General features: G+C 37.4%; 1 protein-coding gene across 1 annotated transcript in view; it reads left to right on the forward strand.

Annotated features, from left to right (window-relative positions):
• Nucleotides 1-19,895, forward strand: part of stab2 (stabilin 2) — a 253,190-nt gene that overhangs the window by 57,419 nt on the left and 175,876 nt on the right. The window contains exons 5-9 of the mRNA XM_028817445.2: nucleotides 3,751-3,820; nucleotides 6,771-6,866; nucleotides 7,165-7,287; nucleotides 12,469-12,665; nucleotides 16,275-16,408. Of these exons, the coding sequence (XP_028673278.2) occupies nucleotides 3,751-3,820; nucleotides 6,771-6,866; nucleotides 7,165-7,287; nucleotides 12,469-12,665; nucleotides 16,275-16,408 (620 nt within the window). The remainder of the gene's footprint in view (nucleotides 1-3,750; nucleotides 3,821-6,770; nucleotides 6,867-7,164; nucleotides 7,288-12,468; nucleotides 12,666-16,274; nucleotides 16,409-19,895) is intronic.

Below are 19,895 nucleotides of genomic sequence, written 5' to 3' on the forward strand. Positions count from 1 at the left end.
ACGTTAAAGTTAAAATTATAAATAATCCATGCCAAGGAAGACTCATTCAAGGACAAGACACCATCTTTACTACTAATGTTGTATACAAAGAAATATTCCAATAAAACATTAATATATGACAAACACTCTATTTGTTATTTCTATGGGCATCATCCAAAGCTGCACACTATTCTATATCTAATTCATACATCTGACTCTTTCTCATGTCCCAACGCCAGGGGGTTGGCGAGCGAAGCGAGCAGGGGGCGGAGCCCCCTAGTACATAATAATTCAGTAATTCCAATGGCAGTCCTGTGAGCTGCACAGAGGCAGAGCCAGGAGACTATGGCCTCTGGGCTCAACATAAAAGGGTAAAGGAAAAAGACAAGATAAAGAAACTTTACCAAGAAAATAAAAAATAGTACCTAATAAGAAACAGAAAGCAGGAAACATAATGAAAAGCAATTCCATAAATAAATACTTTTAAACCTGTATTCATTAGATCAAAAACAAGATCAAAAGCAATTTACAAAAAAACCCAGAATGAGCAAATTACAAAAAATAAAACAGAAATCAGGGATAGAGTCACAGCCATACCATAACAGAAATTAAATAATAATAATAATTATTATTATTAATAGTAATAGTAGTAGTAGTAAATCATCGACAACAGATCCATAACTGTACTTCTTATCATGTAATGGACTATAAATGACAGAGTCATCCACAGACTTCAAAATTTGTATTTCAATAAAAATTCAATCAAATAGGCATCATACAACAGCCTTGAGGTGTCCCATTGGATTATGGGAGCTCATTAAAGAATCACAAATCCACACACAATCTTTGGTTACATTATTCAAAAAGTTTAAAATCAAGCCAACAAAATTAAAGTCTAAACACTAACTAGTCTCTCAACTAAAAGGTGAGGCTGAAGGATGTGATGGTCTCCTCCACGTCCATCCTTGCTCTATACGCAGATGTATTTGCCAACTACCTATTAATCTGCTTCTCAAAGGATTTCATGATATGAAAAGTTAAGGCAACTTGTCTGTGTTCTACTAAGAGTAAATCATAACTAGAGGAGATCTGATTAAAAATACCAAAAATGAATCAAAACCAAGAAGACTATTAGCAACCAAATCAAAAAGGCACACTAAAGTCATAGTTGAAAAACAGGCAAGAATCAAAAAATCAGAGAAGCAATGAATGAAACACACAAGTTCAAAGCAAAAGGGTTTGTTTAGGAAGCTGTTAGCTTGGATAATGATATGACCTATCCAAGCAACTTTTCACCACATCGAGAAATTGTTTAGAAGTCACAAACCTCTGAGGACACACTCATAGAGACGTTAGAGTGGCCCTGGTAATCAGGATGCAAAATGGCACTGGAAATACCCATCTAGGATGGTCGAGAATACAATACAAAATAAATAATAACATCATAAGTAAACTGAAATGGTTAAAACTAACGGCAGATTTGTAATCTACAATGCTGAGAACCCCTACTTAGAGTGCAAGATCATCACAAACCACTGAGGAAAATGTATAAAAATTGCAAACAGAAAGTCAATACAACAGTCTGATGTCATTAAGGGCTTTTGAATTTATGGTTTTGATGATTGGAATAAAACTGGATTGCTCCTCATTATTTCCAGAGGGTGGGAGTGGACCACGTGTCTGCCCTGTGCCATCCAGGATCCCGAGCTGTTTTGTTGTGTGGTGAGTGTGGCAACGTGCTATGCCAGTGCATGCTCCCCAACATGACCTGACCTGTTCCTCATTATTTGATTAAAAAACAAAGGTCAGAACCACTGAACAATTGGGTGGTACATTCAAACTTTTAGTTAAATTGAAATGAAACAGGCAAACTCCAGTGAATATAATCCACATATTCTGATTATAGGAAAGCTTGGATACCCTAGACCAGTGGTTCCCAAACTGCAGGTTTTTGTTTCAACCAGATTCACAATCGGTGATAATAATCGATAACAACTGATCTCATTTAAGTAGCTGGACTTTTTTACACTTCTCTTATTCTGCATTCAGAAAAAACACAAAAGTATGGTTTTTACATTTATAAGACATTTAGAAATATTTCTATTTTTTTCTAAAGCTATAAATGCTTAACTCTCTTTTGTTGTTTTCCTATTATTTTCCTGTGTAGTTTGCTCCCTTCATTTAAACCTAATAGTGAGAATTAACAACCAGCACAGCAGACACCCGGGATGATGATAGCAGCAATGACTTCAGTGTCAGATCCTCTAATTAATAAATAATCAATTAAATAACCAGAACACCTGGAAAAGTAGAATGAAAATTAGGTTGAAAATACAGATAACGACTTAAAAAAAAACAACATATTCCCCATATAACTGTTTATTGCATTTTAATAAAAATCTACCAAACTTAGTTTGTAATTTCTACATTGACTCCAAAACACAGAAACTGGGAAATAATGACTCACTTAATTATGCTAAGAGTCCAATGAAAAATGTAAGTTAGTTGGAACAAAAACCTGTAGCCACAGTGAGTCCCCCAGATCAAGTTTGAGAACCACTGCCCTAGACAAGATGAAAACAGATCCAAGTCACAAAAAATGAGCATTCTGAACTTATTGAGCTATCCCCAATACTGTTAGAATAAGTAACTCCAAAATAGATTAGCTTAGTATAGATATCCACCTTACATTAACAAACAATAATAAGTTATAAAACACAGATTGACACAATCCTGCTACCAGTTAACTGTCAGGTGAGTTGACCTCCCTACTTTCTCTACTCCAATTCTCAATATTTTAACCCTCTATTTTTCTGCCAGTGAGCTTTTGTGCCCAATTCATTTTCTACTGGCACTAAGCCAGTCACAGGTGTCTTATACTGTACATTTCCAAGACGACAAGTTCTCTGTAGCAGCCAGAGGCCCCTAAAAGAGCGAAATTGCTAAATCCATTCAGTTTTAAATGGTTAACACATCTGCAGCCGCTTGTCAGTCTGAAGGGTTTTCACTGACCTTCTCTCTTAAATGTACATAAGTGTTGTTCCTCTCTTACTTTAGCACTGTCATGGCTAACTGGCTACTGTCCGTCTTCCTCTAAGAATTTTATTGGCATCTTCTCTAAAGCCACAAAGATTTCTGTTTCTCTCTTAACGTTTGGGTTGCTCCTGGAGGATTTATTTCACCCTTAGGTGTTCCTGTTTTTCAAACCTGACATTTAGAATTAATCATATTAATAGGGGCTGTTGTCTGTCTTTCTGGGTCTTAAAAACCCTCTTCCTATCCTATATCACAGTGGCTGCACCCTTTTTCAGCAGGGTAATCATTTACAAAACAAAAGACAGCAAAATGCAAAGCAAATGGTTTTCAATAGCAACACATGACAAAATTAAATCCCTTTAGTTTCAAACGAAGAATGTTCTTATCCAGGTCTTCAAAATTTTCAAAGGAATCAATAATGTTGATTCAGCAGATTTGTGTTAGTTAAATAGTATATCATGTACCAAACTGTACTGGTAGAAATTAAGTCTATTGAAGACATAAGCCACAAAATGCTTTCTTATTTAAAGGGTAGTGGAAAGCTGACCTGGAGTCATGTGGTTGAAGTGGAAAGCTTGACAACTTTTATAACGTAGCTGGATGAGATATTGGGGCAACTTAGTTATTAGTTCCCTAAGGGGGCTTGATAGACTAAATGGTCTTCTCTTGTTTGTTTGTTAAACATTTTATTTTCTTATGTTCTTAAAATAACATATCTTTGTTTTATCCCAATAGCCAGGTTTTGGAGGGACTGCCTGTGAAAATTGTGCAGACGACAACTTGTATGGTCCCAACTGCACTTCTGGTGAGATGCTTTTATATGCTTTGTTCTTTTAAGTGATTTGCCTAACATGCACTTCATTTACGGTGTCCAGATGCCTGCATATACAACATTGATGCCTTGAACAGGTATAGATACTCACTGGTCTGTCAAAATGCAAAACAATTTTTAATTGCAAAATTTTTATAAATTGCAACAAAACTTGAAACTAGTTGTCCTTAAACTAGTTTAATGTTGAATTTTTCCACCTTGCTAAAAAGTGAGAGGACTGTTTGGAGAGCACTAGCATTAGTCAAAGTGAAACTCGACACAGGAAGCATCCATTAAGAGCGTGCCAGTCCACTTCAGGGTACTCTTAATCACACTAACCAGTTTAGAGCCACCATTTAACCTAACCTGCACATCATTGAAAAGAGGAAGGGAAACTGGAGAAACAGGAAGAATATCGCCAAGCTGAAACTGAAACCCAACTTCCAGGACTTACAATGCCACCCTTTAATGTGAAGGAATTTCATGAAAATTATATCCAGGAAAATAATATTAATTATTTTGATATATATATTCATTTGGCCTTGTGCACATCACACATCATGCAAAATGTAATAATCAGGAATGACAAAGTAGAAACAGAATTTTAGAAGTATCAAATATTCAGACCCTTTGCTATCACAAATGAAGCATTGCTCAGGTGCATCACATTCTGTTGATTGTCTTTGAGATGTTTTGAGTCCACCTCTGGTCAATTCAATTAACTGAAAATGTTTATTAAAAGCACATACCTGTACTTAGAAGGTTCCATGGGTGACAATGTATATCAGAGCAAAACCCTAGCCATGAGGTTGAAGAAATTTCCTGCAGATCTTATAGACATGATTGAGCTGAGGCACAGATCTGGGGAAGGCTACAAAAAAACCTTCAGCATTGACGGATCATAAAAGCACAGTTGCCTTCATAATTCTTAAATGGAAGATGTCTGGAACAATCACTTGGCCAAACTGAGCAACCGTGAAAACAGAGTCATGGTAACAGAAGTGACCATGAACCCGATGGTAACTCTGGATGAGCTCCAGAGAACCTGTGTGGAGAAATATCTAGAAGGACAGCCATCTTTGCAACTCTCCTCTACTCTGAGCTTATGACAGAGTGGCCAGACAGAAGTCCCCTTCCTCAGTAAAAAACACATGCAAGCAAACTTGGTATTTACAAAATGCACCTAAATGACCCTCAGACTGTGAAAAACAAGATACTCTGGCCAAGATTAGTGTCATGTCGGGAGGAAACCACCATTCATTCATCACCTGTCTGATATAATTGCAGTGGTCAAGCATGGTGGTGGCAGCATCATCTTTTTGGGTTGTTTTTCAAAAGGGATTTGGAGACTAAACAGAGTTGAGGAAAAACTGAACACAGCAAATCAGAGATATCCTTAATGAAAAAATGTTCCAGAGGGCTCTGTAGCTCAGACTGGGCTGAAGGCTCACCTTCCAACAGCACAATGATCCTAAGCACAACAACATTTATTTATATAGCACGTTTTCATACAAATGACGTAACTCAAATTGCTTTACAAGATGAAGAAAGAAAAGTTTATAAAAATATAAAAAAAAGATTAGTAACAAAGAAAAAGTAAGGTCATATGGCCAGGAGGACAGAAAAAACAAAAACAAAAAAAAACTCAAGAGTGCTGGAGATAAAAAAACAAAATCTGCAGGGGTTCCGAGGCAATGAGACTGCTCAGCCCCCTCTAGGCATTCTACCTAACATAAATGATCTCAATCAGTCCTCATGGCCTGACCACTACATGGTGCATTGATCAGGTGGAAGTGGTGCAGGTCGCCACCACAGAAAACCGGAAAAAGAACAGCAGAGAAAAGTAGGGATTGGTACGGAAAGCAGAGCCTTAAAAAAATGATAATTTAATGCATAAACGGAATATCAGGGTTGTGTTAAAATGAAGCTATAAGAAAGCCATGTTAAAATAATGGGTTTTCAGCAGTTTTTTAAAGTGCTCCACTGTATTAGCCTGGCGAACTTCTATCGGTAAGCTATTTGAAATTTTAGGTGCATAACAGCAGAAGGCTGCCTCACCACTTCTTGGAATTTCTCTTGGAATTATAATCACACAGTCACTTGAAGATCTAGCACAATACGACCGAGAACACAGAAGAAGGCTTGAATGCAACTCTGGAAATGTCCGTGAGTGGCTAAGCTAGAACCTGAAGTTGAGCCTAATAGAACATCTCTGGAGAGACCCAAAAATAGCTGTCCAGCTCTGGTCTTCCATCCAGCCTGACAGAGCTTGAGAGGAATTGCAGAGGGAGATGGCAGAAAATCCCCAAATCCAGGTATACAACGTTTGTCATGATATACTCAGGAAGATCCCCAGGAGTAATCGCTGCTAAAGTTGCTTCAACAAAGCTTTGAGTAACAGGTCTGAATACTTGTGTCAATGTGATATTTCAGCTTTTTTATTTTTAATAAATTGGCAAAAATTCTGTTTTTGTTTTGTCATTCTGGGGTATTGAGTGTTGCTTAATGTGGGGAATAATAAATCTAAATAGTTTTAGTACAAGAATGATGAATTTAATGAAATGTTAAAAACGTGAAGGAGTATGAATATTTTCCAGATCCACAATAGGTACTGTATATAGGGTCATTATTGTCAGTGAATTTGGCATGTTTTTAAAGAAAAATTTCTTGTCTGTCATTCTTCATCATTGCCCACTCAGTATGCATTTCAATAAATGCTTTTCATTAGATAATTGGAGAGTTTTTTTGTGTGTTTTTGGGTTGTGGACAGCTTCTTCTTTGCTCAGTTCCTGTTATTAATTTAAATTCTTTCAGATTCAGACACATTAGTATATTAATAAATAAATATGTATATGTAGTATACTAATGCATCCAGTTTCATCAAGTCACACATTCACACCCTCGTATAGTGATACTCACTAAAGTATCTCATATTTTCTGACAGTGTGCGAGTGTGTGCATGGGATGTGCGACAATGGAATAAGGGGCAGTGGACTGTGCACCTGCTTTTCTGGTTATACTGGACCAAAATGTGATCAAGGTAAGTTAAGTTTGTTTCTAAAACTGCTTCAACACAGCTAATCACTTATTAACATGTACAGTACTGTAATATTTTAGGATATTCATTCTAGCTTTTTGGAAATATTTGTAAATCATAAAATCAATAGCTGTTATACAATAGTTTTAAATAATTTATACTAAACACATCATTTCAGAAACACACCGAGGTGTACATATCACAAGATTTCAGATGTCTCTGCTCAAAAATACCTTCAAGTTTAGTTAGTCTGTATATTCATAATAGTTTTGAAAACCTTTTGATATTCGTCTACCCTCAGAAATTCCAGAATGTGCTAATTTGAAATGCCCGATGAATGCCCGTTGTACTGAAGAAATAGGAAGTGAAAAACTAGTATGCAAGTGTCTACCTAATCACGAAGGAGATTCCAGAAAATGTACCCGTAAGTATTCCTTAAGTGCCATGATTTTGCCATTTGGAGTTTTGCTATTTGATTTAGATGATCGACTGTCTTTCTAAAAGGTCTTATAAATCGTAATAGTTATTGCTTTTCAGTGGTCTAATCCTGCCTGAAGCAGATTTAAACTTCTGTTGCTCGAATTGTAATTCAACCTGAAATAATTGGCCAGTAATTAATTTTTTTTAATTGTCTTTTGTGATAACCAGGGGCCACCCCGAGGCCCTAGCATCAGACACAACTCAGCCAAATACAACTTCAGGTAAACTAGAAGAATGTTTAATATACAATAATTCCCTTGCAAGGTTAAATCATTCCAGCAAAACAATAATACTCATGTATCCTTCCACCACTCCTCCACGAGTGTTGTCCACCTCTTCCCAACTCTGCTTGGTACAAATGAGGTGCCATCTTTTATGCTGGAGCACTTCTGGGGTCAAAGCATTGCACATCAGAAGCACTACATGGCCTTGTGGAAGTCCCCCAAAGTAGGGGCAGAGTTCTCACACATCTCCCCCAGCGGCACCCAAGTACTCCAACAAGACTACCTCTCCAAACTACAACTCCCCTTCATGGGAGTTACACCATTGGGAAGCTGCCACCTTGTGTACAGGGGCAATACATGGCCTCAGAAAGTAGCTTCCCTCTGTCTTTCCATTATGACCTTCTGACCAGGAAAAGTTCCAGCAATCAACCTATCTCAGATGGCTGCCTATCCACATCCTTTCCTTATGGCTTTATGGTTGGGTAGGAAATTAACCTCGATCCCCATTGAGATGCTAGTTCATCCACTCCGACATTTACACTTTACAACTCTGTTACCAACTTACAAAGTCGCCAACTCCAATTCTCCAATTTATTATTATTTGCTCTAAACTTTTCACTTTCATTTGTGGTTACTGTAGATTATTTCTCTCATACTCTCTGGGTATGGAATTATCTTTAGTTGCTCTCTGTCAGTGTTATACCAAAGTGCTATATAAAAATATCAATAAATTTCATGGATCATTATTTCCATATGTCTAAAGGTTGCAGGAGTGATCTCAGAGTTTCCTATAGTGAATATGTTATATACAGTATATATTTGTTTTTATTAGAATCTGATGTGAGTTTGTTACTCTAATGTAAAGCCCAATTTTGTAAAGCAGCTGGACAATTGAAATCACAGGCAATTATTTTCTATCTCTTCCCCATCTCTTCCTCGGACAAGTGGCAACTTTTCTTGGAGACTACTGATCTCTCTGACTAGTGTACTTCTTACCTGGACATTCGGCCTCTCCTTGATTCATAATTGTACCATAATTACCCAATTTGTTCATAATGAGTGACATTTTTCCTTTATGTATTTTCAGTGTCTTGGAAATAATTCTCTCCCATTTCCCTATAGTCTTGGCCCAAATTTAAAGTTCCTGTACCTTCATGATTGTATTTTTTTCCTCAGGTTTACTAGTGCATTGTGGGCTGTCCCAAAGACTTGTGTTATTTGCATTTTCTCATGTGTAATAAATCTATCATTCACTACATTTGAACTGCATTTAATTAAGCATGAAACTTCTTTGGACAACTAGTCAGATTATCAGCTCTTCTGATTTTTTTTTTTTTTTTTTTGAAAAAGACAGACTTTGTCATTTTAATGCTTTTGAAAGTATAGTTAAAGTGAAACACTTAAACTGGCAAAACAAATTCAAACTCTTCAAAGCAAGTAGGACCTAGTGCAGAAACTAAACACTAAAGATTAAAGAGCAGAAGACAGATTTTGCTAGGGAACTGGAAGCCATAAGGCAATTCTTGCATATGATATGATGAGAAGCCACATTGCCAAAACTCATTTAATTTTTAGCTTAAATGGCTTAAGAGACCAGTGCTGAAAACTGTAGTGGAAGGCTGAGTCCATTCAAGATCCATACAAAAGCCAATATAAGTCAAAATAGAAGAGCATGGTTGCATCATTTTTTTAATTTGTTCTTTTTATTTTGTTACTAGGTTAGTGGTAGTTGGTACCCATTAGCAGTTTGTTCATTTAGACTCATTTATATAGCCAGCAACTGAGGAAATAGCACAGGGTGAGGAAAGTTAAACAAGTCCTTAAGGGCTTGTCTTACAGCTACAGGATTTTATGTTCTTTTTAGGACCATCCAGAGCTTTAACATTTTCCTTCTTCTGCCTTCCATTTAAGACTAAAACTCTAAGCAACTTAGTGGTACATATTGTGCATATACATTCCTTTTATTTTTTACATGCCTGCTGGTTGTGAAATGCTGGTGTCGTCCCATATAACACAGACTTGACAGTTTCTTTGATTTTCCAGTCCATTGGTGAACCTGTCTGTGTACATGAGATTGGCATTCCATTTGTAGAAGATTTCTGCTGAGATACGTAATGGTCCTCATATGACAATATAATCTACTATGCAGGCTAGGAAAATGAGTGGAATCAAGAATGACCTGTAGGATTGTGTTTCCATTTTCACTTAATGTGTTTAATAGTGAACCAATAAAATGAAATTCCATTCAAATATGTTTAGCATTCATGATGTTACACATGTGAGTCTGGGAGATAGCTTCAGGGCTCACTTAATAACTGTTATACTCTGAGCCAGAGGGTTGCATTGTTGTCTAATGCCCTCTCTCTTCTCCCCTCTGCAGGAAGAATAATTGACAGCTCCTCCATTTATGATGTCACTTCCAATTTTCGACTTCCTGAACCTGACCCTTCTGACTTGCAGTTCCATGGTTAGGGTAGCCACAGTCGCTGTGAGGTCCACCAGCTTAGGTCATGCTGATGAAATCCTGCCAACTCCACCACTGTAATAAGACACAAGAAACATCAAAAATATTTGGGAAACTACACTGATCCTTGTATATTGTATAGCCAAAAACAGAAAAAGACTGCCCCAAGTTCTTCAGACTGCCCCAAGATGGTGCTGGAGCCGGTTACAACATCTGCATGCCGGAAGGGGCGGGTTTAGGAGCGCCAAAGTCAGAGGTGACATCAGAGATCGAGGAGCTGTCAATGATCCTTTCTGCAGAGGGGAGAAGAGAGAAGGCATTAGACAACAGTGTCACCCTCTGGCTTGGAGTATAACAGTCATTAAATGAGCCCAGAGATTGTCTCCCAGATGCACATGTGTGACAGTTATTACACAAAAATGTAACTCAAGATCCAGTTAAATTTTATTGACATGTGTTCATACAGTAACACAATGAAATTCTTTCCATTGTGTCTCTGATGAGTGATCCTTAAAGAAATGTAGAGGTGATGCTTGAAATAAAAGGCAGAGCTGAAGGTCTTGACTAATACTTTTTCAATTCAATGCAGCTTATTTTTGCACAGGAGTCTTTGTTGAGTATCACTGTAATTTTTTGGCATGAAAATTCAGGTGTGGACATAGTAGTTTTTTTTTGTTTTTTTTTAATGAGCACAGTCTTTTCTAATGTACAGTAACTTCCACATCTAATAATACCTGTGCCTCTTTTCTTAATAATTTGCAAGATGTGTATGTTCAAAAACCATTGGTGTCACAAAAAAATCAAACCATGTGATTCTGGTGCCTGGTCTGTCTCGATTAGCATCAGATCTTTGTGATACTCTCTGACATCGCCATCATATACATTTGAAAGTGAAGTAAACTGAGAGTTTCACAACCACCCAACTCCCAGGAAAATGCATTGGGCACGAACAGAACAGCAACACCTCGGTATTAGAACTTAATGACTATGAGGTGAAAAAGGATAGGCTATTATAACATGGAATGAACATGCAGACTACACACTGCTGATTTCTTTTTCACAAAGTGGAAGGAGCACACGTAAGTCTTCCATGGTGGCATTTTCAAATTTAGAGCAGTCAGACAGACCTTCTCAGATCCATTCTAATTGAAGTTTTGTCTTTTTGCTTGATGTATTACTGATATGGATTTGCTTTCTTACTTTTTTTAACTAATGGAGCTTCATTTAAAGTAACAAATGGTATTAGAATTGTCATACTCCTTCATTGACTTACACTGCTAAAGGGGGAAATCCTAAACTGGAAGTGCAAACATGTGACAACAAAAGAAAGTGCTAATCTTAAGGCAGAGAATAAGTGGCCATAGTCTTCAGGTCCCTTTGCTAAACTGGAATGTCCATGGTGGAAATAGCACACAAACCCTCAAGGACATCGAGAATATTGAAGGGCCTATTCAGCTAGACGCTTTAACCAGAAACACAACCCAGCACAAAGGCATAATTCCCATTGTACAAAAAGCAGTATTTTACTAGATAAGAAATTACATTTAGTATAAGATGGAAAACTGGAAACATACATTTTTTGTGTATATTTTGACCCATGAGGATTCAGATTCAGACATTTATTTTATGTTTGAAATTATGGCCACATTCATTTCATTAACATCTTTATATTCTTCATTGACGTGACACCTTTTAAAAAACCAGGTGACAGCAATGATTGCACTAATGATGGAACAGAAAATAGACTATAAATATAATGGCAATTGCACTCAACGTTATCCTTCAGTTCATAAACCTCTACTTAACTCTTTAGTGTCAGTTAGTTTATTTTTCATATTAGACTTTAGCGATAGCATTGTGTGTTTTGGTTTCGCCTTTGCGTTGCCTTTGACTTTCGAATTTCGTTTTGTCTGTTTTTGTTTCCTGTTTGCCTGGTTTGCTTTGTTCTCATGGTTCGACTCTTTTCCTGTCTCTGACTATATCCTTGTTCTCTTTATCATCTCTTGGTATGTTAAAGTGCTCACAACAATCCTTGGAGGTTTCACTGTGTTGTTAACACTTAAGAAGACAAAGTTGTGGATTGTTGCAAACTTTTTAATAATAAGTTAAGTATTGATGGAAGATATTTACTTATTTTTGAACATTTTGGTCCTTAATGCAGAAAAACACTACTGAGTACAGGCTTAGAGTATTTACACAATTACAAAGTATTTTTTACAACAAAGAGAGAAAACAGCAAAAGGGAACTCTGTGTTTGCATGTTTATTGAACCTATCTTAAGTCAATTCTTTTCGATGTGCCATTTACAGATACTATTGTATTATTTTCTATATTTTTATATAAACACTTATTGTCATGAAGCTTTTCTCATTAGAATATATTACTCTGAAAATGTTACTGATATACTGTAATATGTGTGCCTTGCTTACTCTGACAGCAATAAATCCTTGTTTGAAGCAAGTCTGCCACCCAAATGCTGACTGCACACACACTGGCCCAAATCAACACCGGTGTACCTGCCATCTGGGCTACAGAGGAGATGGGCAGATCTGCATGCCAGTAGATCCCTGCCAAGACAGCTTTGGAGGATGTCCACCAGATTCAACGGTCTGTGTATATGACGGCCCCGGAAAGGTTAGAACTTGTGTGACTGCCACAAAGCAGCACTGTAGGTGTGATTCCAAAATATTTTTGGAAGTTTGTGAAGTTGGTTGCTTCACCTTTCAGTTTTATTTTTGAACAGTTTACTGCCTCAGATGGTTCCATGTATTGTCTAGGTGGATCTAAAAGGTGTGAGCCTTTATTAGTCTTGAGGCTTAAGTGGTTTACAAAAACTCAAAGAGAATGTGGAGCTTTATGCAAAAATGATCAGGTTAAAATTGGTAATGTGTTATTTGTCACCTGATGTTCCATTTATCAATTTTTAAATCAGATTTTATTTATTGTTTTAAATTTTAACAACAACCAAAAACAAAAAGAAAATAAAAGAAAACTATCCCCCAATGCCCTCCACTACTCATTTCCATCCATCACATCCAAAGTATTCAAAGTAAATCTCCCTGTACATAAATAATTTTATCACAGACCTTCGGTCTGCCCTTACCTGATGACATCATGCATTCCAAAATTAATATAAATATTAAAATTAAATTCAATAAATATAATATTATAGTAAGTCTCCATCATCCATGAATTGGAATATCAGAATAACAAAGAAAATAGCCATTCATTTAGCTCTTTAACAGAGACATTAGATGTGCTGGTCCCCCACCAAAAAACCTTTCAGCTCCATAATGATCACAGCCAGTCTGTACATATGGGATTCCCTTCACTGGTTAATACAAAACTGGAACAGCTAGGAGATTAACAGAAACATAATTCCTTCCTCTTTATTTTAATCTTTTCCAACTTCTAGGTGAGGTTGAGGCGCTTGATCAGCCTTCTCCATACAGCATAGTTCTGAACCATTCATCCCCCTCCACTTAGGCCTACCTTGCTTTCTTTTCCCCTGTACTTCCATTCCCATCACTCTTTAGCCCACATGTCTCTCCTAATCACATGTCCAAACTACATCACCCTACTTACTTTCTTGAATATCTCTTCCACTTTTGTTGTACCTCTGATTGTCTCATTTCTTTGTGAACGATGCGGGTTCTCACTCCAGGCTCCCACTACCTTTTTGGGAGCTTTTGAACCCGACACCATTGGTAATGTCACTGGATGAGCTGGACAGCGAAGACATTAACGACGAAGCAAGGGGATGGCACAAAAAGGTCCAAGTGCTTTTATTAAACAACAACAAAATCAGTGTTCAAAATAAAGTGCAATGCTCGAAAAGAATGTTATTAAATAAATAATCCATTAAAACAGGGGTGAATCGGTGGAGGTTGAAATCCAATAAATAATTCCTTTAAAAGCGAGGTTAAAAAAAAAACAATGGCTGGAAACAGTCCTATAAAACAACACCCGGTGCCTTCTTTCTACTGGAGACTCCTCTGCTTCTCCCATCCAGGCTTTGCACCAAGGCATTCACCCTACCTGCTGCTGACCTTCTCTGCTTACTGGTCTGGTGGCTTCCTGATCCCTGGCTTCGTTCTTTTCTCCCCAGACCGAGACGTGTATTCCCCAGCGACCAGGGTGCTCATACTGGGGCATCCACCTCCCAAGCCACCCAATTCCCGCTGTCTTCCGCCGTGAGCCATCCTCCTTCCGGTCACTCCTGCTCCTCACTAAATGCTCAGCAGGAGCCACCACTACCAAACAACTTGCTTGGGCTCACTGATCAGCTGTTTGTCCTTATAGCGGGCCAGCTCTCACTCACCTGCCCACACATTCACGCACTGTCTTCCAGCTGCCTTCTCCCTTAACCTCAGTTCTCCTTCTCGGTTTTTTTCATCCCCTCCACACTCGCGCTCCTACTATATATAATAGGGACGTGGCTCAGGTGTCGCGATTAGCAGCTCTCTGCATCAATTACAGATGCGGGCGACTCTTCACCTGTGCACTTATGCAAGGACTGCCCACATCACGAAGCACCTGGGAACTGCTCCGGCCACACTACCACACCCCCTTTATAAGCCACGAGTGTGGTGATTATCCATTTAAAACTGGGCTTTTTCATCTGAGCTGTGGACCTGCTATACCACATTCTTATTCTGTACTTTTTGTAACTCCACACATCCATCTAAACATTATCATTTCTGGCACATCTAAGTTCTTTTCCTGTGCTTCCTTTATTGGCCATGTCTCAGATCCATGCTGATATCTTACAACTTTCTTAAAAACTTTATCTTTAACCTTTAGCTCAGTTCTTCGATTGTACACAATATACCTGATACCTTCTTCCATCCAAATTGCACTTGTGGGTTATCTGTTCATCTAGTTTTTATTCTTGGACTCCCACTGATTCTAGATATTTAAATTTATCCACAATTTTCAATAGCTCTTGCTGCAGACTAACTTCTGAATCCTGATCATCATTATACCTCATATATTCTGTCTTCTTCCAATTTATCTTCAACCCTCTATCTTCCAAAGTCTTTCTCCATTCTTCCAACATCCTCTCCATTTCCTCTTTTCTGGCACTACACAATATGATGCCTGCAGCAAAAGGCATACACCAGGAGGATTAGTCTTTTATACGATGACTCAACCCGTCCATAACCAGGTCAAAGAGGTAAAGACTTAAAGAAGATCCCTGGTGCAGACCTACTCTAACTGAGATCTTTTTGGTTACTCCAACACTGCTTTTTTCACTCCCTATAGGATAATTTCTATGTCCCCAAAAGTGGAAATCCTAATATTTCTAAAGGTACTAAGCCTGGAGTTCCATCCACCTAGCCCATATATGGTTTGCTGCACACCCCCTTATGTTGAACAACCTATTTCTCCATTTTAAAATTTGAAGTAATAGAATTAAGCCAATCATTCAATGTAGAAGGTAAAGAGCTGCTCCATCTCAGCACAATCTGTTTCCCATCTTGAAACAACACTCTAGGCTGCGTTGCATCTCATATTCATCTAAATATACATCTTCTAGATATTCCAATATACCTTCTTTAGGATCCTTTGCTATAATTACCTGGGACACTTTATTCAATAGTTGCACAACTTTTTGGCATTTCTATAACGTGTAATAAATCATCTGAATCCTTCAGATATCTCTGATATATGGGAGTAGTGAGACAGATGTTATATTTTCTAAAATATCTCCCCATTGCCCATCATTCATTTCAGCCAGTTCTGTTTCCCATTTGTTTCTGATTCTCAGTGGGTGTCTGCTCAGGAATTAATCCAGTAAGCAAACATAACTCCTTAATATATACCCCTGGGTAATTTATCTAATTTTAATACCTATTGTGGACCAAATGTTTGTCAGTTAATGCCTAACATGAGAAGTCATAGAAGTCATTGAAACTTTGAAATACAGAACAACCCTTTTAGCCAGATGTGCCTTCCCATATCCAAAGGAGCAGTCCTTTTGAACAGTAGAATATTGGACTTCTAACTACCAAGAAGCAGCAGAATCTCTCTGTCTCTCCCAGCCTCGTTATATTTACCCCTACTGTTACAGAGCTATAGTAAAAATAAAACAATAAACCCAACAGAAATACTGCTGCTGCACATTAATCACAACCACCAAGCTCTACCTGGAGCCAGAAAGTTTTGCCTAAAACAAGTTTTCAAAATTGTTAAATGTTCTCTCTCAGTCCTTCTTTCTTTCTCTGTCTCTCCATTGCTTAGTCTCATTGCCAGTGCAAAGAGGGTTTTGAAAGTCGAGTTCCTGGAAGCGGATGCAGCCTGACTGATGTCTGCAAGACTAATAACACTTGCAGTAAAAATGCCGTTTGCACAACCACAGGACCAGGTACCACAGAGTAAGTAGTGTTTTGTGTATTTGTAAATAACAGTCAAATAGTTGATACGAAAAATACTTATTTCCAGAATAAGCCTGCAATGGATAAGCATACGTAGTAAGTTATAAAATGCAATCATGTGGTGTCTTTGTATCTAAGGTGGGTTGGATGCTGGTGGAATTTATTATATTTTAAATACCAGTTGCTATAGCTTCATTCAGGCCACTCTACACTTTTCATCTTTGCATAGCAGCTTATCTTTGATAGGCTGCCATAACAAGGATGAGCACAGTGGTACAATGGTCAGTGCTTTGATTTTAAGAATACAACAGGTTCTATTTTTGCTCATAAACCGACAGTATTCCGACATCCATGTGATTTGTTATTCTGTGTGCAAAATTGGTTTGTATATACGTAGAAAAAATGTGCACATTTTTTACTTATATGTACTTACATTTATGCTAGCTTTAGATTTATTTCACTTATACTCACATTTAATTTGAGCTTTCGTCTTTGAAAAGAAATTGGAACCTAAAGAAGTCTATACTGATTATTTTTAACTCGGCAGTAAAGTGGGTAAATGCATTTGGGTACCAAGATGAAATGCACTTTTTATTGCTTCAGGTAGAGTGAAGCCTTCTTTGTGGTTGCTTATCTCAGAAAGGTAAAAAGCCACATGATTTCTCCTAAAGTATAATGGGAAGTGCCTCTAGGGGATGTAGCCGCACTTTATGCACTCCTTCAAATATACAGCTGCGGTTACCTCTTCAGGACTCAAATCAAATGTTATGAAAGAAAGAAATACAAACAAAAGGTATGTGATCACACAAAGCAATATATTTTAGAATCAAAGACATCTTACAAATACTTTAACTCTAAACAGAGATAAATTCCATTCCCCTAATATAACATATACTGTAGGTTTAAACACACATGATGAAAAGCCACACAGGACAAAACCCAAGAGCGTGTCAGTGATAATACAAATAAAGGCCTTATTGTAAAGTTAGCTTAGTCTCACCACTCTCTAACACCTTCTCCTGAAAAGTCTGTTCAATGACAGGCAAGACACTTCTTCTGATGGTGACGTCTTTAGTGGTGAGGTGATAATGTAGCCTCTTAAAGCTGCTTCAGTATGCAATAATCATGTTTTGAAACTTTACTGTTAATAGAAAATGGGTGATCTTCATTTATGATTAGCTCCTCCAATACAGTGTCCAATTTATGACATTGTCATTTTTCACTTCTTCAATAATTAAATATCACTATTACTTTGTATCATGTATCAGTAGTCATTTAAAACCTTGTCATTTCCCACTTCTTAAGTCATCAAATATCAGTATTACTCATTATCATGTATCAGTGGTCACTCATCCTACATCACAATTCAGTAGTTGCTCATCATGCATCCCTACTCACTTATCGTTCATCATGCCATCTCTCTTCAGTACTCAGTTTTCACTCAGCGTCAGTCGTTGCTGTTCATTTTCCTTCTTTTTTTTAAATGTAGATTAATAACATAACATAATATGTAACATAATAAAATAACGTAACATAATAATGTAATTTAACAATGTAGATTATAACAAAGCCCATTGGTTTATTGAAATATCAATCAAATACTTCCTGTTAACACAGTGTCCATTTTAAGACATCTTAATTTCTCACTTCTTTGATCATCAGACATCAGTGTTACTCCATATAATGCATCAGTAGTCACTCATCGCTCATCTTACATCACAACTCAGGAGTTGCTCATCATGCATCCCTACTCACTTATTCTTCATCACATCAACATTCGTGAGTACTCAGTTTTCACTCATAATGTGTCAGTCATTGCTTTTCATTTTACATCATTATTAGCAGAGCCAATCAGCAGCATGGTCAATGACAGAGGACATGCAGAAAGGAGATTATTAGTATAAAATGGAGCCCATTGGTTTATTGAAATATCAAATACTTTCTGTTTTACAGTGTTCATTTCACTTCTTCAATCATCAAATATCAGTATTACATTGTATCATGTATCAGAATTCATTTAAAACCTTGTCAGTTTTCACTGCTTCAGTAATTAAAAATCAGTATTACTTTGATTGCTCCTTATAACTCCAACTCCAGGCCACTCCTTCTTCTCTACATTTTCCACATACTTTTTCAAACTTGGAATGACATCACTGCAGTTACAGCAACAGAAAGCAAACAATATTAAAGGCAGAACCCTAAAATACCACATAATGCGCAAAGAAATCACACATGATGGAATGTCATTGTTTTATTTTTTCATGAATTAAACTGCAAAGTTACATTGCAACCAGCACAGCCTTTATTTATAATGGAGCCAGTAATTATTAATGATGAACAGCAACAAAAACTGTCCTGCTTCATAGAGGTCTCCATCCTGATATCTGAGTATATCTCAGTGTGTTTCTTACATGTCACTAGCCTAGGCCAAACCCTCTCAGTGAAGGCTTCTTGAATCTTGTGACTCCTACCCTTGTCCCAAGGCGTCATTGATTAAAATGTTCAAGTAGGGGCAGAAGCCATTCTTTTCCTGTCTTATATTTTAGATTTGCTTTTCTCTTATTGATTTTTTTTTACCTTTGACCCTTTTGTAATTACTGTACAAATGCTGACCATACTGTGGGGTCAATCAATTCTTATTGTCAATTGACTCCTATGTTCAATCAATTCTGTATTATTAATATCCTGACTTGATGCTACAATATTTTTCTGGCACTGGTCAATGTCTCAATATTTCAAGTTATTCATCTTTCACTTAAATTGTCTCATCACAAATCCAAGTCACTTAACCTAATGAGGCTGATACTGTTAAAAAAACAGCATTTAACCATTTGAAATGCTGTTTTGTCCTTGACAGATATGGAATTCCATATCTTAAATTAAATAAATATGGGGACAACATAATCATGTTAAAAAGTGCAGCAAAATATACATTATATATATATATGGAAGCGAATATCTGTGATACGGTTTGCATATTTGTAGCTGGAGATCCACAAAGGGAGAAAATGAATCACGTATCATAAAGTACTTTTTATTCCTGAGTTTTCAGCTCCTGCCAGGAGCCGTCATCAGTAGATAATGATTAGACATACAAGAATCAAAGGCAATATATAGCAAAATAAGCCGGGGGGGTAGGTTGAGTGTTGGAAGGGGTGGGTGGGGCAGGTAATGAGGTGGGGTTGGGAGGGGTTTTGGTCGTAAAGTTTTATTTATTATGAGGCTGTTCTTCTTAAGTTTGCATATGCTGGGTTTATGTCCAAATGTCTGTTAATAGTGTTTTCGTTTTCCATCTTTTCACTTCAAACGGATACCCCGTAGTCCAAAACAGAACTGATGAGTTAGGGTAAATATGGCGGCTTTAAAGGCCAGCAAGGGAAGTGAGGTCATTCAGGGCGAAAGCGGAAAGGTCCTCTTCCATATGCTAAGACCCGGACGTGACGTCATCAAAAGAGCTGGAACTGGAATTGACTTCATCAGGGCCAGA

This window comes from Erpetoichthys calabaricus, chromosome 1 (assembly GCF_900747795.2).
Source record: "Erpetoichthys calabaricus chromosome 1, fErpCal1.3, whole genome shotgun sequence".
NCBI lineage: Eukaryota > Metazoa > Chordata > Cladistia > Polypteriformes > Polypteridae > Erpetoichthys > Erpetoichthys calabaricus.